Source organism: Leuresthes tenuis, unplaced genomic scaffold (genome assembly GCF_036924035.1).
Source record: "Leuresthes tenuis unplaced genomic scaffold, fLeuTen1.0.hap1 SCAF_6, whole genome shotgun sequence".
NCBI classification, from domain to species: Eukaryota; Metazoa; Chordata; class Actinopteri; order Atheriniformes; family Atherinopsidae; genus Leuresthes; species Leuresthes tenuis.
The window spans coordinates 24277254-24298597 of NW_027325360.1; the positions used below are offsets into that span (position 1 = coordinate 24277254).

Consider the following 21344-nt stretch of genomic DNA (forward strand, 5'->3'; position numbering starts at 1 on the left):
GAATGACTTTTGCATGGGGGGGTTCTTTTATTTAAGTTACTTCTTTTATCCTACATGTACCTTTCACACAAAACAAATGCAATTATCATCCTTGTTTGCAGTCACTACAGGGAGTTATTTTCACTGAAAATGCAATGATAAAGTCTCTGCCCAGCACAAAAAAAGGAGGTAAAAATCATTTTTTTTGTCTCTGATAAGCCAGATGTTTTCTTCTCAGACATTAAGAAAATAATGAGCAGGAGAGAGAAATAGATTTGAGTAGCTAAATATTAAACACACCTAGCGCAAAGTTACCTTTGTTTTCAGCACAACTTATTAGTAGTTAAAGAATAGGACAATTAATTAAAAGGTGGTCTACAGAATGTGGGTTTCAGCCACAATAAAATATGTTTGAGGCTAACCTGCAGGTTGAGTGCAGAACTCCACAGATATTTCCCTCTTCTCTCTTTGATCCATTGGAAGCTGCCAAGGCACCTGATGTGGCTGTGCAACAACCTTCACCTTATAAACTGTGATTGGTTTCAAGTTGAAAAACTTGTATTTATAGCCCCCAGCCTTGACCATGTCATATTCTGCACCATTAAGGAAGATAGTGTGGCTGTAATTGCTGTTACTGGGCATCCAAGAGAGCTCCACAGAGCTCTGTGTGATGTTGTCAACCCGCAGGTAGTAAGGTGCCACCACCACATCCTTTCCCACAAGTAGGGTGCACCGGAGTTCGTCCGACGGGCCGCGGTCTGTGATGCTCTGCACTGATATGCGATAAGTGTTTGTGGCCAGATTTAGCTTTTCAATAAGGGACTTTGTCCTGCCCCCGTAGGGGACACTCATGCGAACCTCCTTATCTACCAATACATTGTAGCCACTGACGGAGCCCCAGCCTGGTGGGACCACAGGGGGATCCCAGCCAATGATCACACTCTTGGCCAGTTGTTTAATCAGGTTGATGCGGCGGGGATAAGGCACAATGTCTTCACCGACCTCGTCAATACTGACATCCAACGTTCCTGTCCCATTGCTATAGGAGCCCAGGAGGTCCATGCCCAAGCTGCTGGTGCTTAGACAGTCTAGCTTACTGTCAGACAGCAGGCTACTTGTGCCTGTTCCTGTTCCTGTGCCAGCCAAAAGTCGCTGAGATCCCAGGCTACTGTGGTTGAGGTAGCCAGGTTCTTTCACTTTTGTGTCCCTGTGTTGGACAGAGGGTGTCTGCTCATCTTGGATGAAATCTACAAAATTGGATGGGACGAGTCCCCGCTGTCCATCCAGCAGCTCTCCTGAAAGGCAAAGAGGAGATCGTTGGTAAAATTTTGTTGATGTGATGAAGGAGAAAAGATTAAACAATCTAAAAGAAGTTCAAACCCTCATAAAAGCCATCTTCATCCATTGTCCCGTAAACATAGAGGTACTTCCCTGCCACCAGGGGGAGCTCTGCCTCTGGATGCTCATTAGGCCCATCATAAGGATTGTAGCTATAGTGATAAAAGAGAATGAACCATTCAATAACACAGATTAACACAATTCTATACATTTGATCTGTGCTTCAGTTGGTATTATGCCAATCACTTCAAAACTAATTGATATGTCTACTAAAATAATTTCCTCTGAACTGCTTTGAATCTATTTGTTGTTCTCCTTTTCTCCCTTTTTCCTAACATGCATGAGAGAGCTTTGGACAGTGGGAGTTGAGCTCTTTGTAAATTCCAATGACTTCTTACTATTATTCTCGTTAATGTGTTTTGTGCACATACCTATACCGAGCAACGCACAGACGAACCTTCCCCGTGAACCGTGGTTTAGACCTGGTAGTTGAGCTGAGCTCTTTTTCCATCTAGAGAAGGAAAGAATTCACATGTAATCCTGTTTTTCAGCATCAAATGTAACTTTTGGTTTCACTGTTCACCTCATACTCATATTTAATAAATGTATCTTGAAAAATCCAAAACACTTTCTGAACTGGGTATGTACTCAGTAATTTACAGATTGTTTTCTCAGGGTTTACTGTTTTAATCTATCATCTGCAAGAGGTTGACTGTAATATTTTTGTGAAATGTTTAACCTTGTGTGGGGTACGTATATATTTTCATTAATCCTAACCTGCATGCGTAACCGTGGGAAGCATCCTGAATGCCTGCTGCATAAATATTCTCTCATTTGGCTGAAAAACATTAGCTAGATTGAAATAAATTATCTCTATTCTAAAAGCAGCAGGTATATGGTATAAGCGAAGAAATATATCTAACATTGGTGATGTCACCTCATTTAATGTTCTTTCAAATACATTCACACAACTGCCAACAACAATTTATTTGGATAAAAGAGTGGAGCAAACTGTCTAAATACTTGGGGATGCAGGTAGTCTTCCCTTGCCTTCCCTTCCCCTGCCTGATGTTCATGAGATATAATTTGTTTGGTATGAATGAGTACGAGTTTGCAAACTTTTGGCTTTCACTTTATGAAACAGATTGGATCTAGAATAGCAAAACATGCAATAAAGTAGGAACCGCACGGGATCCAAGCTGATACTCGCAGGTACCTCAGAGAGGAAAGCCCGTGCTGGGCTGCTGGCTCGACTGCGACTGAGGAATGTTGGCTTGACAGAGAGGAGCTCGGGCTTGTCTCCACTGATCTGGAGCGGTCGAATGAACTCAGATATCAAAGATCTGCTTGTTGGAGCCTCATTACCTGTAGAACAAAGATAATGTCTCTCATCAGAGCCCTACACCAGAGCATAACGGCTGCAAAGTGGTAAATCTATTTGATGTCATTGAGAAAGTTTCTACTAATCAAGTATATTAAGCAGATATAATTAATGTGGCTATCACACATATTTTTCATTTCCCAAGCACTCGTGACTATACAGGTAACACATCAAAAGTGAACAAAACATTGTACTGTAATTGGTAAATCAGTACATGTAGTAATCAAAACAAGTCAAAAACAAACACGACAGGTTTTGTAAGCTAGGGGCTATTTTTCACTGTGATTGATTATTTCCTTAACCGTGTTTACTGCTGATTAAGTCAAGAAACATTTCAGACTTCATTTTTTCAGACATGAGGGAATGGCTCCTTGTCTAATAAAATGTACAACTTACCACCAGCAACTGTCACGTGAAAGTGAGCTGGTGAGAAGCTGCATTAAGTAAAAGGAATTTGTTGACCTGTTTATCATTATTACTATTTCAGGAAAAAGTAACACTTCAACAACTTCAGCATTTGGGATGCATCAATTTAGCAATTTTCCGTGCTAAAAATAGCTTGTGCTTAAATCTACAACACATGGCTTAAATGACAAATTGTAGAAACAAACACCAATCATCAAGAAGATCCAACACACACCTTTCCCTATGGGGGCAGCCAATCCATTAAGGAGCTGTGACAAGGACTTGTTGGGAGACCCGGGAGATTCACACACAGTTAAGGGTTCAGTGCTAAGGATATCAAACTTCCCAGCTTGGAGCCGGAACTTTTCCAGCTCTTTTGACAACAGGTTGAACTGCTCACTCTGAGTCCGACATTTTTCCTCCAGCTCTCGGACTTTGGCCTGATGAATGGTGAGTGAGGCGAGACAGAGCGTACAGGTGGGTAGAGAGGCAAAAGGGAAAGACAGGAGGAGGAAAGGAGAAAATCAACAGAAGAAAACAAATAAGGCCAGTATGAACATATATACTTCACACATGTATAGTAGTTATGTATGTTATGCTATACGTCTAATGTTCACACACAAAAGCTTGGAAGGACATTTAGTGTTGAACAATGACCAGTCATTACAGAGAAAATCTTTTTTTTTTTTAAAAACTACAACTGAAAGTACATAATACAAATTACATGCATCACCACAGTAAAACAATGCTATTCATTCAGAAGATAAAAAGAAAAAGAGTACACAAACTGCCTTAGAGGATGAGGATGATGATTCTTTGTTTCCTCTTATTGTAGTACCACCATGAAAATACCAAAACCAGACAAACTGATGTTGACTCCTATGTAAACAGCTTATTTCATCTTAAAAAGTATTAACTAAAGACTAACTCTGCAAGCAGTAAAAACGTATGGTCAAGAAATGTTTTTGTGGTCTTTTCATGGGGTATTAACAATAAGAAAAATATTAAAGAATGGCTTCCATTTACTTGAAGAGCAGGGAAGGTCAATGGACAAGATAACAATGACATAATGAATATAACTGCTCAGGCAGATATGATGTAAGTTCCTGGTGTGGTTACAGGAGCATGTTTTCATCAGCAATGACTTATCAACAGTCTGAACCAAAGATGCTCTGAAAGACACTGAAGCGACAGTGGAATTTGTTTGACCCTGCCCAACACACAGCCACGTTTGCTGCTCCAGTTTGTGTTGTTCTGAACACGGAGTCAATTTTATGCATGCAGATTGTTGCCAGACATAACATGCGGCCAGCAAACTGACATAAATGACATCCCTGCATTTATGAGACAGAATTAGTAAATTAAAAGATGTTAGTTGTAACAGCATCACACAACGCTCCATGGTATGGAAGGTAGACTGCTTTTAAACACATGCTGGATGACATACATGCAAGGCTACAAGTTAAAAAGGTCAAATTCACTGTCTGGCATTGCACCATCTATTAAAAATATAGTATTTTACATTAAGGAAGAAAATACCTTCTGTATATCTCAGCAGTATTGTATCTACACTCTGATATAAGTATAAAATATCTGGTCTACACTAAAATTTCTATTCTAGTACTTCACTAAACATATTTGTTGCACTCTGGTAAACTTTTTTGTTCACGGGTTAACACGTGACATGTTTTGTCATATAACATTATATCTACACAGGAGTGTGGCTCCATGCATTTATATCAGTTTTAAGTCGATCCAGATTCTGTGACCTGGTTTTATGCAAAAAAAAGAAATCCCTTTTCATCTGCTGTTCAGTGAGTGCAGCTGAATTTTTCTTTAAGATCATGCCAGAAAGACCTTGAGTTTGTAAAGCCTGTCAAGTTCTAGCCTTTGAAAAAAACCCTTCACTTGTGAGCCCTCTTTGATGAGAATTATTAGACAGAACTGAGTGGGTAGTAAAGGCCATAAAAAGATCACTCTGAAAAAAACTCTTTAGTTTATGCTTCATGCTACTTATTCACCATCACTTAGCCCAATATATAATTACCATGTTTAGTGTCTGTAAAAAAAAAAAGAAAAAACTAAGCCCAGCTATCTTTGCTGTGCGATGATACATCCTGTCAAAGGCAACCTAGATGTAGTGGTACTGTATATGCTGTTGCCAAGAATGGCAAATGTGTAAACAAGATAAATAAATAATTTAGGTAAATAGAAATAAGCAATTCTGAAATACCTGCATGCTGTCCAAGTGGTTCTGTATAGCATAAACACATACCCATACAATAAAAAGAGATACCACGATTACACATGTGATCACTCATACACATCTTGAAAGCACGACACTCTTGAATTATTCTGTTCGACACGCATCAGTTTCAGCTCATCACAATGCTAACACAAAGTAGTAAAAGCTGATACAAAGACAAAAGACTGACATCTTTTTTTCAGGGTTAATTGCCTGAAATGACAAAAAAGGCGATCTAAATAACTCAAGTTTAAATGTGCATTTCAAAAGTCAGTTTCACAATTCTGTCAAGGCAAGGGATCATATTTTAAAATGTGAAAACTAGAGAACAACTATTAAGATTGCAGGAAGGGAGAATAACGAGCAGGATATGGCTCCACATATACATGGCCCGACCTTTGGGTTAATAAGTCTCCGTGCAGCAACAACACAAAAAAACACACAGCCAACGCCCCTCCCAGCCCAGAGTCCAGACGCTCACCTCTAACAGATGGACAGCGCCTTCATGTTCCTTTTTAGCCTCAACCTGAGCCTGGGAAACACAGGGTGCAGTTCACTCATATAACAGTTTATATTGATCTTTAGTTTCCATTTAAAACACCAACAAAAGGCCTTCACAAAAAAATATTTAATCATAAAGTCATGGTAGTACAGAGTGAAAATGGTTGAAAAGAACTTGGCCAACTCTGTAGACACTATGCCAATACACTGTAGGCGGAAACTTGTTAGTCATTATTCGATTTTATGTTTGACATTTACCAACAGTACCTTGATTTAGGCAAAAATCTGTTCTTAACCAAAACCAACTCAAATGTTATCGCTCTTCATCCATTTTCACCTTTTACATTTTGATTTTATTTTAAACCTATTTATCTTTTAATATGAAACAATAATGTGCATGCAAAATGAATATATTCAAAGAAGAAGTTTAAGAAAACTCATAAAATTGTCTCCAACCCTGCAGTCTCAAACTATAGGCTCTGTGTGCCTATAGTTATTAACTGTTGAACTATTAATGAAAGAAATTGTGTCATTTCATTGTTTTCCTTTTTGGTTTAGTTCAAAATAGATATATTAGAGGCTCTAGCTAAGCTTTTGTGCTAGCTCCAAACCAGCTACAGGGCTGGAGGGGCTCTTAGTTCACATTTTATACAGTGAGATGTGTTGTCATGAATGTGCTATAAATGTTCAGCAATGAACTGGATTTCAGCAGGAAAACAAACATTTGTTATGATAAATCGTTTTTTTCATGGATCATAATTTAGCTGCTTCCTGCATCATCTACAAGCAGAAAGAACATGGTTTGAGACGCCACAAAAACATGAAAGATTGTTCACTCTACAATTGACTTGAACAAAATTTTACTCTACTTCAACACCATTTCCATAAGTAATCAAGGAGCCTTTCTGTGACGCATTGCAAGAGGAATGATTTAAAAGACTGGGAGCGTCAAAGAGCACAGCATAACAAGTCATTTTTCTTGATAACATGACTTTTTTTTTCTGATGAAAACCAAGTGGTCCACATGGATATGAGAGCATGTGTGGATTTTACAATTTCATAAATCTACTTTGCAGGCATTCAGTTTAGGAGAACAGAGAGAACATCTGGTGTCTGAAGGAAGATAAGGCAGTAATGAGCTTCTGTTAATGGGAGAAAAAAGCTGAGAGCTACTGCCTGCAAAAGGCTGACTGTGAAGTTACAACACTTCAGCAACAGCAACAATGGGGTGCAGACAGTGTTTCTAGAGATGGCACTGGTGACACTTCTTATCACATTCACATCATCCGCAATCTCAGCTATTACTGGGTTTGCTTTGACATTACAGTCAGCTTCAGTGCACAGAGGAGGAAGCCTCACCATCAAATGGCCTGGGCAGGCTTTTCTCTATTTTTTCTTTCTGTCACATCTACTTTATGTTTGAAATGTCTGGTTTGCTCGCTGGTAAAAATAAACAAGAAATGTTGTACACTAATGGTTTTGAGTGTGAAAGACATCTGAAGGATGAGGTTAAGAGGATTCACAAGGGGAGCTTAAGGGACGCAAGTTCTGTAGTCTATGAGTAAAGATAGAAATGGGTGATCTATAGAGTCCTTCTGATAAGTTTGGGCCTTGGTGCACAGTAAGTATTGCACCCGAGTTTGCCAAAATGATCTTTGACCCATGCCACGTGCAAAAGCTCGAGCATACAAGAAAGCCCAGCCCTCCGATGCAGTGAGTGTTATACAACCTGACTTCTCTTACCTTCTGAAGAAGGTCAATCTCCTGCTGCTTTGCATTGAGTACAGCCAAGGCCTGCTCATGCTCCAACTCTAGCTGCTGCCTTCGCTCCGCAGCCTCGCGCATATGCTGTCCACAAAGTGTGTAGGGATGGAGAGCCAGAGGGACAAATTGTAGGGGAAGGGGGCATAGAGAGGGAAGCTGTTAGTGGAACTAAAATCCAACGGCACTCGAACCAACACAAAATGCATCTCCAGTCTTCGACTCCATGACGACACAACACAGGTGTTAGCATGTGAATACATCACAATACAAAGGTTGATTAACAGTGTATTGATGTTTAAACTTTAGAAAACAACAAAGACATAAGCTATGCCCCAGCAAATGTGAGAACATGTTTATGTCGAATGATCGCCAGGAAAGAGTAAATTTGGAACAAAGGTGTTTATGGATGAGGACTAGAGATGCTTTGCTGTGTAAACAAAAGAAACTTCAATAAACAACCAGGTTTGCCGCCCCCTTCAGGTAACACAATACCTGTTGTAAATCTAGTTACAAGGACTCTTTGAAAAGCTGTCCTCAATGATGTTGTTCTTTGCATGATCAATATTTGGTTTTATGTTACATGAAAAGGATGATCAAACTCTGTAGCGTGCTCACTTGTCTGTGGCCATCCATAACAAAAGAAGCCATACAATACAAAGGACTGAATGCGAGGCTCTTTACAAAACAGTCTGCCTGTGTCATCCAGTCACATCGCCGCTCTCACTATGTGTGAATATTTGAGACACTGTAAGGTGAAAGAAGCAAATGACATTTCCATGCCTCTAAAAATGAAGGTCTAAGATAGGTAATGTCATCAAACTTGTGGGTGACATTAACATCGTGGTGGGTGACCCAATCTTTTTAGTCCCTCTTCATCCCCTTCCTGTCATCATAAAGCCAAACTCTTTATCCTGCCTCATGCATGAATCACATTCCACAGTGCTGTGGTCTTATAGCCACGTGACCATTTGAATGTCTGGTAAGCAGCCCACGGAAAAAGGGAGAGATAAGCACAGCCACTGAAGTGGACAGAAAACATTCAGAATGGGAGCAAATAGGGCTGCTCCCTAACAGATGGACATAGCTGTAATACCTTATAAATCTAGCAGTGGGGAGAGGGGACAAAGGGAAGGAAAGAAGCAACAGATCCGTGAGGTAGGACAACATTAAAGGGTGAAATAGTAAAGGAAAGAGGGCAGACTGCTCCAAGCTTGTGCTCTTTCACAGCTCCTGGTCAGACCTCCCAACACGACACTGGAAGGCAACAGACATGTCGAGGACATTAGACAGTATAGTGGAGCAGAAAGAGATGGAGGCAGTGTAGCACAGGGAGGAGAGAAGGTACTGGTAAAGGATTAGGCTCCATAATAAATACCTGAACTGGAATCCAGGGATAAATAGGCTATAGAACTAGAAATGAAATAGTTTCCTCACCTTGAGCACCTGCTCTAGGTTCTCCAGTTTGCCTTGGAGCTGGTTTCTCTCCCACAGGGCTAAATCTCTCTCCTGCGTCACAGCACCAAGTGTCTCTTTGAGCTGGGCATACTCTGACTTCACCTGTGGAGGTGGGGCAAGCAAAGAGCAAAGGAACAGGAGTTTGACAGTTTCTGCTTTTATTCAATCTGACACGTCCAGGTTTTCTGGACTGTCCATCTTCTTCTCCTTCCCTCACATTTAATGAACCAAAGGTCATCAGAATCTCCACCCAGTTTGTTCAGTTGTTCAGCTGATGGCAGTGATGAGAATGTAGCCTTGGAAAATGTATAAATGAATGAACATTGTGCACATTTATTGCTCTTCTTTTCTATATAACAGGCCTCATGTTTAGGAACTAACACATTGCAGAAAATACTGCAATGTGCTAGGTTTTTTCCACTCCCAGAAATTTAATGTGGCCCCTGAGAATTTCTTGTAAATAAACAAGGCTCATAAATGTTTCTCCAAAGAAATATATCTTTAAAGCCAAACAGTTTCTTAAATGTGTGAAAAATATTTGCAAAACTTTTTTTAAAGAAAAAAATATGATGTGGTAGGGGCTTGAATCACTCACACAAGTTTATGCTCAACTAAACTCAAAAGGGGGAAAGAGAAATCCCTTATTTCACTCAGGGGATAATAATGGCCTCTGACAAAACTAAATGTTACTTTGTGGTTTTACAAGTCTTAGTCAAAATAACATTCTGAGCCATGCAAAGTCATTACTGCACTGAGACATAACACAGTCTCACAGTGATAACAGTATAACAGGAGATAACAGTCCCAGCTTTGCCATGATATCTGGTGAAAAATAAAAGTCTCCCAACTGACTACATAAAAGACTCAGTGCCTCTCCGATAACAATATCAACAAAAAATATAATGTGCTCAAAACATGTTGAGAAGCAGCTTTGTAGTGACTGAATAGTTCAGCTGTTGAAATGTTCTCGTATGCATTGTTGATTTTAAGCAACATGTAATAACAAGCAACTACGGGGAGGAATTGTTTCAAGGCACACATGGGGACTGGTTGGGATTAATACTGAAACATGTAATCATTATCATAATTCAGCAGTAATACAATTCACTCACTCCCTACATGCTAAAACATTAATACGTTTCTCATTCAACCGCAGTAAGGTGTCTACTGCCATATATCTGAAAAATTTGACAATTTCACCTTTTACATATTCCTCATAATTGTCTACCCAAAGCCATTCATTTCAGTCAGCGCTTTTCAAGGCTTTAATTGCAAGTGAGCTGACTACTTCCTGCAGCCGAAAGACCCTTCATCAGTGCAGCCATGAATCACTAATGATTCCTCAAGGAGGACAATTTTTACAAAGACCACCAAAGCATAACACAAACAGAGACTAGTGAGTCTGCCTCTGAACGGCCTGCCTCTGCACAGTAAAAACTGCCCGTGTGATAGGAGCGACTGTCAAACCTAATGTTGACAGATCGGACAAAACGACATCGGATTCAGCAGAACCAGGTCAACAGTCTATTATGGTTATGGGATGGTGCCCTTCTTTGGCCCCTCCCACTTCCTCCACAGATAACAGGATTCAGATCACAGAGGTGTTTGCAAGTGCCTGCAGTGCTGCTTTCATATCAGCCAGTCTGATAACAGTTCAAGTTTGTTAGTCCCAGAGTCATCTCTGTCCAGATAAAACATCAATAATCGGCATGCCACCTTCTTCAACCTCACCAACAGCCAGTCAGCTGCCTCGGGATATTGCCTTTTGGTTCATAAAGAGAGGTCTGTGTTTATGGATCTATGTCAACTTTATGTTATCAGCACAGAGGGCTTTTGAGGTCTTGGGGCTAACATTAAGGTGAGGGTGATTTAATAGAATCGAAAGATGGCTTCCTTCATTTATATGATGGGTATGGTTAAGTTAAAGTGTGACCCGGAGAGTCTTCACATTGCATTAAAGTGAAACTGAGCAGCTATGGTCTACAAGACACAAAGCTGAGAGCTGACTGCTAAGTTCACAGCTATGTGAAGCGGCATTTAAGTTCAGCAAAGCCTTTTTCACCCCTTACCTTTTCATACTCAGATGCCTTGTGTCTGTTGTTGAACCACTGGAGATTCAAGTGCTTGCTCTCCTCAAGGAAGTCTTGTAGCTCATTCTCCTAAGCAAAAGAGGAAGGAAGAAAGAGTGTTCAGAATCTGAGGAGTCTCTGTGAATAGACAAGAGCACTGCACTCAAACCCAGCGTATTGCAAGCACCAATGCATTATTCATCTGAGGACACAGCTCGAGGTTCTCTAATATGCTCTAGAAAGTGTGATTAAAAGAAACTGTAATTTCATTCACTAGAATGGAGCAATAATAGTGTCATAATAGTAGCTTTTTTTTAGTAACTTACATATACAACACTAGACGTCACGAAAACCTTAAAACAGTCATTCTTCACAGCTGTGTGTGTTTACGGATGTAATTCAAATGTATTGACACACCACACACGCACACAACACTCATTTTAACTATGTGTGTCGAGTGCAGAGCTAAAGAGAAAAAAAAAAACCTACATTGCAGAGGAAGAAAGCTTAATTACATTCAATCAACAGTTTTGAGGCGTGCTGTGGAAGCAATTTGCAGTGTTGACTGTTGAGCTTTCTGAGACATGCAATTTACTGCAGTATATAGGCGAAGGGTTGTTCTTGTCAAGAGCTAAGAAACCCTACTGGCTCAGGCATGACACATTTACAGTAAAACGGTTCCTCTTAATGGCCTGTGGCTGTGAGCCTGTTCCTTCTCCCTCATGTTTTATTTAAGAAGGCCGTTTCAGAGAACTGATGATAAAAGTAAACATGAAAAAAACATTCAGACTAGAAAACATCAAGTTATGTCCTTTGTTGAAGTGCTTTTTAAGTCATGTTCATAAAACATCTTAAAGTCTGCACGACCTCTCTGGTTGACCTGAAACCACTATTATAATGATCACGTAAAATATACTTACGAACTTATGTCACATATTATAATTGTCAATCAACATAGTATCTATTGTATAGCTTAAAGAGTTTCTGTTACTAACTGAAGCTAATTGCTTCTGTTACTGCTACAACTAGTACTGCGAATAATGATTTATGCTGTGTAAATGAACTGCATGACCAAAGTGCACAGATGCACAGCACAAAGGAGAAGTTCTGTCAAGGACAAGAAGTAAACAACAGCCTGAAGATGGTACCAAAGTCACATCTGAGATCCCCTGCGTTTCTATCAAATATGTGTACAAGCCGAATATTTGCATTGGCATTCCTATTCATATCCATCGATCCCTCAATTTGGAGCTAATAAGAACTGAATAAGACTCCAGGTGTTGATTCTGAAGGACAGAAAACTGCTGACACAGAAAGAAAAAGCTCAGAATGTAGTGTGAATACTCAGAAACAATAGAGAAAATCAAGCTTGTTTTTAATGCAACTATTAATACATAACTGCAATCCACATTTGAATTCCTTTTTGGATTTTGGATGTGACTGCATGCGCATAATGATGCAGACTGAATTGTCTTGTACATAGAGAATCAGCTGTGTCTTTGTCCTGTATTGTTGATGTGTTAACGCTGTAAACAGATCAGTGTAAGTCATAATCCCTTGGCAAGACACATTTTTATGGAGAGTCTGTGAGCCCAGTGGCGGATAGAATTCCATGCAGAAAACACTGTGGCCTACATCGAGCTGCCTCTGGCGTTATTTAGCTGAAAACCTGGAATTTTCTGCTGAGGCAAAATCTGCTTGAATACTGAACAACAATGTACATATGAAATATAAAAATATTTTTTATATACATAAATATAAAGAATAAAAAACATAAAGATTAAAAAGCGGAACGTATTGAAAAGAGAACATAACAAAAACAACACACAGGAAAGTATCTAATGAATTTTGTTCTTGACAGGCTCGCCAGGTCAGTTTCATTAATACTAGACGATCAAAAAATATAATGAGGCTTACAGAGATGGAGTACCACTTGGGCTACTGGCTACTCCTACTTCAAATAAGCATTTTCTCCAGACACTGCATGACTCAACGTGGTCTGACACAGCAGCATGTTTAAATCTGACAGACCTGACAGATGAATCAGCCCTGCCATTTAACTCATGAGCAATGCAAATATTTCACCCACTTACTCTCTGTTCAGTAGACTCTGTTTAGCATGGGCGAGAGCATAATTTGCTCACAGATCAGATGACAGTCAGCTGCTGGGTTCTTGTGTGTGTGTGTGTGTTTTTTTTTTTTTTTTTTTAAACTTTTTTACTAAATAAAAATCATTTGCGTCAAAGGGATAAACATCAACTGCTTCCTGCCAACTGTTTTCTTATCACACTGATGGCCTTTAAATATTCAAATACTGATATATGAGTAAGTGGTGATGCTGGTTACATAATGGTGTACGTACATTCAAGTTTTTGGGATGAAAAAGATACCTGAAATATCATCCAGAGAGCATTTATCTGGCAGATATTAAACATTAAAACCTGATAGATTTTTGCTGTAGTGTGTAGTCTACAAGTAGATTTCCTCTAATACATCTTCCTTTTTTATATTACTCTTGGGATTCTACAGAATTAATCTTCAGTATTGCACGCTTTGGTGTTTGTGAACAAACAAATTACAAATATCAACTACAATGTTTATTGTTTTGGACAAAAAAATAGAAAAACATGAGAAATTTGAAATGAAAGTCTGATCATTTTGCTTTTGCACATACAGTGAATGTCATGGGGCAAAGCTGAGCTGACCACAGAATCAGGTATCTCGCCCCAGCCACTGAAATACGATTGCAAGCACAGATACACCAAGTCTTGGACTTGTTGAGCCTCCATATTGATCTACCATTCAACATTGATATATATATTTGAGCATTGCTGGCAGAGCTAATGCTTGTGGCCATGGCAACAGCCTGTAAATGCAAGTGGAGGCTGATGGCCTGTAACTAAACATCTAATACCCAGGAAGGTGGAGGTGCCAGATGGTTATGACAGTGTTTACTGTCATTCGATGTGTTTATACACACGATAGCTGAACTCAGCATGAGGATACATTAAGAAGCCTGTAATTTCAGCACTCAGAAAAATCAGTGCATATTGAAATACGTAGTCAGTGTTTGTTAAATACTGTTAAAACTCCACCTGCTCTGCTGTTAGGCACAAACAGCTGCATCTCATTTCCTGTGTACTTTTTATTTTAACCTGAGATGGAGAGGACTGAGAAGGCAAAACAAAGAGACAATGCGAGAGGTAAGTCAGTTTAAACCAAACAGGAAGTGACATTACTGTCAACTCGCCATCCCTTCACGATGTTGTTCATTAGACTTGTCTGTGTTTCTGTCTCTGTTCCCAAATTCTTGGTGCAGAGAGAGAAGACCTGTGCTGCAGTCTGTGGAGACCAGCCTGTCATTCTAGCTCACCATGTGGGGACAGTTTGTCCTTTGGGTAGTTTCCCCTGGACTCAGCATGCTGACAATGGGCAAGGAGGGAAATGTTGCTGTAGGCAGTGAACGTGAGGGGAGGTCAGCAAAGAAAACATTCCTAATATAGTGTTTATTTGGGGCAGAGAGTCACACGCAAAGACAGCTCATCAAAAGACGAGGACAGGGGAAAAGAGAAAATTAATTCAAATGGTCTCGGACCAAAAACTCTCATTTGAATTAGGGCTGAATGCCTCCAGCTCCTACCTCTCAAAAGTAAAACCTCACCACTGGCAATCTTCTTCATAACTTTGTTTCTACTTGAAACGTGCATACATTTTAAAGCCAAACTTTACCAAGTATTACTGGAACATAAGTAGCAGTAAGACCCTGTCCTCTCTGAGACTAAAGATGAGCAGAGACCTCAATCTCTGTAGGGTCTAATATAAATAGTCGTTAATACTGTAATGATAAACCAGAACTAGAACTACCCACATGTCCTCTGGTGACAGAAACTGCTGACTCGCTGTGTCTCAGACACAGCATGTTTACTTACAAAATAAAAATGTATAAAATCCGGGCTAATAATTGCTGCTGCGGGCCACAACTTATTTCAGGATTCCTGGAATCTAGATTAGTTTTAACAGGAAATAATCAATCTCCTGCACTTTGTCACATTTAATCTTATATCTGCCCAATGCAGTTACAATGCATTCTTTCAGATAAAAGATGCTCACCCTTATTGCCCCAATGGTCCACAACAGAAGGGATGCTTAATGTTGTCATATCATCAACAAAGAAGATCAATATTGGATTTATATAAAGCCTTTATTCAAATAACCAATGGCTGAAATGTCAAGGTGACACATGGGCATTTTTTTCATCTAAGGATTCCCCTGTTTTATTTTTCCCATCTCTTTTCTTTAGTACTGAGAAATGGCTACTCCAGCAATCAGACAGACATTTCTGGGGCACTGTGAGAAAATGTCCTCCAAGAAACACCAAGTGAAAATGCAAGAGTTGTCTTTGACCTTTTACACACATAGTGTCTGGTACCTCTGGATAGTAGAGGCACTGTACAGAGCTCCTCTCTGCTTGTGCATAATCACACTCAACAAATAAATGCTATAGCAATTCTATCTCTCATTCTCCAATACACTTTACTGCTCTGATATTTTTAATTTCCATCATTGCCTGGGAGCCAAGCTATCATTGCCACTCAGTTTCTCCAGGGATGTTTGTGTGTGATGATGAAGGGCGAGGCTCTCAGGTACAAATCAATTTTAGCTTCCATCCTTTCGTTCAGAGGCCAAGGATTATTTTTGGAGCACTTACCAAAGTCTGACATGTTTGATTCTTTTTCTTCACCTCTGCCTCAAGTGTTTCACACTCCTTCCTTCTGGTGCTGATCTCAGTCTCCTGGGGAGAGAGAAAAAGCAGAGGATGCCTGCTATAGTTTGTCAGGAACAGAAGCTTCCTGATAGAACTCAATGAAACTGAACAACGATAGAGGAAGCTTGAGAATTTCAGTATTTAGGTATGCAAGTTTACATGTTTACGTGTTTGGGTTCACATGTGTCTGCAAGAAAAATATTTCCAGAGATTATCTATTGAATATGATGAGGCTGGGCTGCTTAAAATCAAACAGCTCAAATGTTGATAACATAGGGCGTGGTCCTTTATGAATAATGTGCTAAAAAAATCTGACAAATATCTTGGTACACTTCTTTTTTTTTTTTTTTACCTCTTATGTGTTACTAAACAAGGCTTGGGACTAAAAGCCATGCAACTGCTCAGTAAAGTTGTAGTAAGGAACATATGTACTTTGAAATTAATGCTAACTGGCAAACAATGCCAACTTTGCAATGGTTCTCAAATATGATGATGTTAAGCATGTTCAACATATGAACATTTGAAAAGGAAAGAATAAACCCCTTTTAGCACTTTTGAACAAATTCTGAACATATTTTAGTGGTGACAATTGTTTTTCAGCATCTTCTCCACATGTTGTACGGTATGTCCAAAGGCAAATTGTCCATATTCAGGCTTGTAAGTAGTACAGCACCTTCTTGTCAATGATGAAACACAACTGAAACTGTCATTGGCAATATGCCAAGACAAGAGACTGTCCTTGTTAGCCAAGAGATACAGCAAAGCTACGAGAAAGCTAGGGAAGTGCAAAAATGATAAGATAATGATGTGCAAATCTTTTAAAGGGAAGCAAATGCAATCAATATTACTGTTAGAAATTAATGATGCATCCATCTGTCTTGGTTCCACTCTGGGAAGAAGAGTTGGAAGGTTAGAAATAAAGGTTCAAGTTGTACCTTTGTCTATGGTAATACACTATATTGCCAAAAGTATTCCCTCACCCATCCAAATAATTAAACTCAGGAGTTCCAATCACTTCCATTGCCACAGGTGTATAAATTCAAGCACCTCTGCATTCAGACAAACATTTGTGAAAGTATGAGTGACCCAGTGTGGTACCGTGATAGGATGCCAATTGCGCAACAAGGGGGTCGCCAACTTTCTGCAGAGTCAATCGCTACAGACCTCCAACCTTCATGTGGCCTTCAGATTAGCTCAAGAACAGCGCATAGAGAGCTTCATGGAATGGGTTTCCACGGTCAAGCAGCTGTATCCAAGCCATACATCACCAAATGTAATGCAAAGCGTCGGATGCAGTGGTGTAAAGCATGCCGCCACTGGACTATAGAGCAGTGCAGACACATTCTCTGGAGTGACGAATCACGCTTCTCCAGCTGGCAATCTGATGGATGAGTCTGAGTTTGGCGGTTGCCAGGAGAACGGTACTTGTCTGACAAATGTAAAGTTTGGTGGAGGGGGGATTATGGTGTGGTGTTGCTTTTCAGGAGTTGGGCTTGGCTCCTTAGGTCCAGTGAAAGGAACTCTGAATGCTTCAACATACCAAGAGATTTTGGACAATTTCATGCTCCCAACTATGTGGAAACAGTTTGGAGATGGCCCCTTCCTGTTCCAACATGATTGTGTACAAGTGCATAAAGCAAGGTCCATAAAGACATGGATGAGCGAGTTTCATTTGTCTAGAAGCGCTCACAAATGCGCTTCTAGAAGAATGGTCAAATACTCCCATAAACACACTCCTAAACCTTGTGGAAAGATTGCCCAGAAGAGTCGAAGCTGTTATAGTTGCAAAGGGTGGGCTGACATATTAAACCCTATGGATTAAGAATGAGATGTCACTAAAGTTCATATGCGTGTAAAGGCAGATGAGCAAATACTTTTGGCAATATAGTGTATGTCAAAAAAGACTCAACTCTGCAAAACTGAGAAGTCTTACATTAAATTTGCAATCTATTGTTTGAAGTATTTCACCACAAATATCAAGTGGAAATATTTAATAAATAGATTTAAAAAGTCTACTTCTCTCTTGCTGGAACTGTGTCCCACCTGAAAAAATATGTACACATAAACAGAATTGATCAAACTTTACATGCTAAATGTGGTTTTAACATGTACTGTAGAACATGTTCACAACCAGGTTGTAATAATCAGGTTTCACAGGTTCTCTGATTGAGACCTGAAAATTGTTGTTGAAGTTTTTTTAAAGCCTGTCGCGCTTCCACTGAGTAGTTAGCAGAGATGACAGCTGAACGCAAAAAGAAGTTTATCTTTCTTGACAATGTGCAATCAAAGCCAAAACATGACTAGTCTAACACAATCCTCATAGAGGTTGACAACGTTATTCTATCAGAGTTGTCGGAGAACCCGCCCCTTGGCTTCTTTAGTAGGGATAGACAGAGTGAGACGAGATATCCCCATTAATCTATGTGTGATCACTTCTGATTGAGACATCTGATTTTATGTGATTGTACTGCAATTGACATTTTCTGGCAAACTAACATGCAATCCTACGTATTCAAGATGGTTTCATGTGAGTGGCTGCTAGTTACAGGAGCTCTGACCACCCTTTAGTTTTTGTGTATTTTCCTTCATCACAGAGCTCTGTAACATGCAATTTTCTCACTCGTGAGATAATAAAGGTTATTCTATTCTATTCTATTCTATTCTATTCTATTCTATTCAGTTCAGTTCTGAGCGTAGTGTAAGTCAATTCAAACAGAGAGCACACAGTTTTCTATAAACATGCAGTTTATGCATAGCCAACTATATGCCCATGCAATGCAAAACATACGACAGACTTACATCACCAACCAGATCCTCTGTTTATCAGCAGATTGAGCTCTCTATCAGAATATAAGGAACATCCTTGGTATGACCTTAGAGGGCAATGATGGTTGGGTGTTCCAAGATTAGAGTATAGAATTAAACAGGATTTTATCTGTGTCAATGTGCACTACCAGTGGACATACACACACTCAGCCCGAACAGCACCACATGTCCCAGAGCAAGACTAAAATAAGCACCAGTGGAACTACCAAAAGCCCTCAGCACACAATACATGCTATATGTGGGATTGCATGAATGTGCACTTCACCATAGCAATGCTCACAGCTTGATTTGACTTTGAATGCAGTATTTTGGAATCAATTCAAATGGAATATAATTTATTTTTCTACATCTGTTGACTTTCTAACCCACTAGTGCAGGAAATATTTAATAAGACAGTGTGCAATGAGGTAAAAGAACAAGATGTGCAGAAAGAGAAGGAACAAGCTTTGATCCCATTCACAACCTTGTGGCATTTCAGCCCAGGCAAGTGACAGTTGGCATGATTAAATCTTTGACCCCTAATCTGTGGTAGCTGGTTTACCAGTGATCCAGCTCAACTCTCTGTACTATGTGTGGAAGTGCTTATGTGTTTCTGTCATTTTAAGGTTTAAACTGTCAAATGGAAAGAAAATTGTGGAAAAAGTGAGGATTTCATTGTAAAATGAGGATAAAGAGTTAAGTAAAAAGAGTAATTTAAGGAGCAGTTGATGTCATGATCATCCCAGTGTTTCTTTTTTTAATAGTAAGGGTGTGAGTGAAATTAGACTTTGCAAATCTTTCACATAATATGAAATTGAATTAAACTATACTATAAATCATTGTAAAATTGAGAGATGTTCATCCTGAGTATTTTATGGTGATATATTTCAAATGACATAGACAGAAACTGACAAGACATTTCAATTGTTACTATACTTTCTTGGCATTTCAAACCCTACAACTTGTCCTCATAAGACATTCACAGAGGCACAAATATGAATGAAATATTAAAGGTATATGACAAGGTCACAAATGACAGGACGTGTTCAGAAAAGTATATACATGTACAAGAAGCTATACACTATTTTGTTGCCTCTAAATAATTTCCTGTGAGAGAATCACAGAGCCTCCACAGACAGCTTGCCATCTCCCGTGTGGGCTGGTATTTAATGTGTACAATTTTCAGAACCAGTCGGTTATGACACTGATGAATATTTCACTCACACACTTGCAGAGACAGACACTCATGCACTCTCAAACACACAGATTCACATACAACACACCACCTGCAGACTTGCTAAGGCCTATGTTTTAGGGAGCACATTTGCCAATGTTCAATTAAAAATCCCTTCTGATAAAAGATTCAAATGGCTGCAGTTGTGAGTAATGGGTTATTGTATAAGTAAGGAGGCATTTACTGCACAGCAGATGAAGATAAATGAGAAAAACTATCCCGATAGGCGGCGTCTAGTATTTGCACCTCAGAGGCACTAATGCAAATGCATGTGTAAGAGAGGCACATCCTCAGCAATCTATACTAATGAACCTTTATTATAGGTGTAGTGCAGTTGGGGCGAAATGTTGTAACTTTTCTTTCCAATCACCATAAACAGTATGTTACACATGGGAGACAATAAATACAAATTTAGTGGTCAAGGTTGTCATACTAATGTTTATGTGTGTTGACTGACTCATGATATTAACTCGTTCACTGAGTGAGATCTAAAAAGCACCACCTTAGTCTCCTAAGGGCAGTGACTGCCTTTGAGTGCCATAGTGACTTAAGGTTATATTTCTCATCTAGTCAATACAAGTGAAAAAGAAATTCTGGAAATTTATTAAACAGGTAAATGGTAATAATGCTGTACAACCAAACACAGATGAGAATGCAAAGGCTACAGGCTAATGACCACCAACAACTTTTATTTCAAAATACTTTTTTTGAACTGATGAGCAGTGATATGAAACCTTTTCTAATAGAAAATCCCATCAGTGTTCAGAGTTTTAAAAAGCAGAATTTGCTGTGTTTGTTACTACAACTACAGTAGCAACTCAGAATAAACCACAAAACAACAACATACTATTTGACAAGACTAACTAAATCCAGGGTCCAGATTTGGATGAAAATGTACATGTTAAACCATTTCCCATCTCTGATAAAATCTACATCATTTGGAGGGGGAGATGTTGAAATGCATTTTGCTGACTTAATTTAGTATGTATACTCAATTCATTGCTATGAATACTGGAGTCATTAGTGATGTCATATTCAAGATTATATACAATATAGAATTTATGGGATATTTTTCAGGCAAAAATACTCTGGATGGATGTCTACCTTCTTTGCTTTGTTAAAGAGTTGCAACACAATACCTATATGAGCTATGCATAAAGTAAATAACATCCTGTTGTCAATTGACCAATGTATGCAAACTTACTTCTAAAGGGATAGTGGTTACATAACATTCAGACAGACAGTGCACTCCAGTATATCTTTAGCTTTATATCTTACACATGTTTTATGTAGAACTGCATGTATCTTTGAGAAAAATCGCAAGCTAGTGGGAGTATGTACATTTTATTTTTTGAAATATGGGTATATCTATGTTTCATAGAATGAAAGAAACCTGTATTAAC

The 21344-nt window shown here is 39.2% G+C and overlaps 1 protein-coding gene across 9 annotated transcripts in view; it reads right to left on the bottom strand.

The window, feature by feature from the left end:
* The window catches only part of rimbp2b (RIMS binding protein 2b), a 65706-nt gene that overhangs the window by 18393 nt on the left and 25969 nt on the right, over positions 1 to 21344 (bottom strand). For 4 of the 9 annotated variants that reach the window (XR_011916422.1, XM_072388363.1, XM_072388362.1 and 1 more), the window contains exons 1-9: positions 9048 to 9132; positions 7593 to 7697; positions 5830 to 5880; positions 5337 to 5357; positions 3339 to 3543; positions 2534 to 2682; positions 1749 to 1828; positions 1360 to 1469; positions 402 to 1274 (exon numbers count right to left, since the gene is read on the bottom strand). Coding sequence is in view for 8 of the 9 variants with exons in the window: in XM_072388363.1 (XP_072244464.1) it covers positions 402 to 1274; positions 1360 to 1469; positions 1749 to 1828; positions 2534 to 2682; positions 3339 to 3543; positions 5337 to 5357; positions 5830 to 5880; positions 7593 to 7694 (1591 nt within the window). In the remaining variant the exon portion in view is untranslated. Of the gene's footprint in view, positions 1 to 401; positions 1275 to 1359; positions 1470 to 1748; positions 1829 to 2533; positions 2683 to 3338; positions 3544 to 5336; positions 5358 to 5829; positions 5881 to 7592; positions 7698 to 8706; positions 8770 to 9047; positions 9171 to 11137; positions 11228 to 15845; positions 15930 to 21344 lie in introns of those variants that run through there. The other 5 variants (XM_072388364.1, XM_072388360.1, XM_072388361.1 and 2 more) reach the window with 4 other exon arrangements.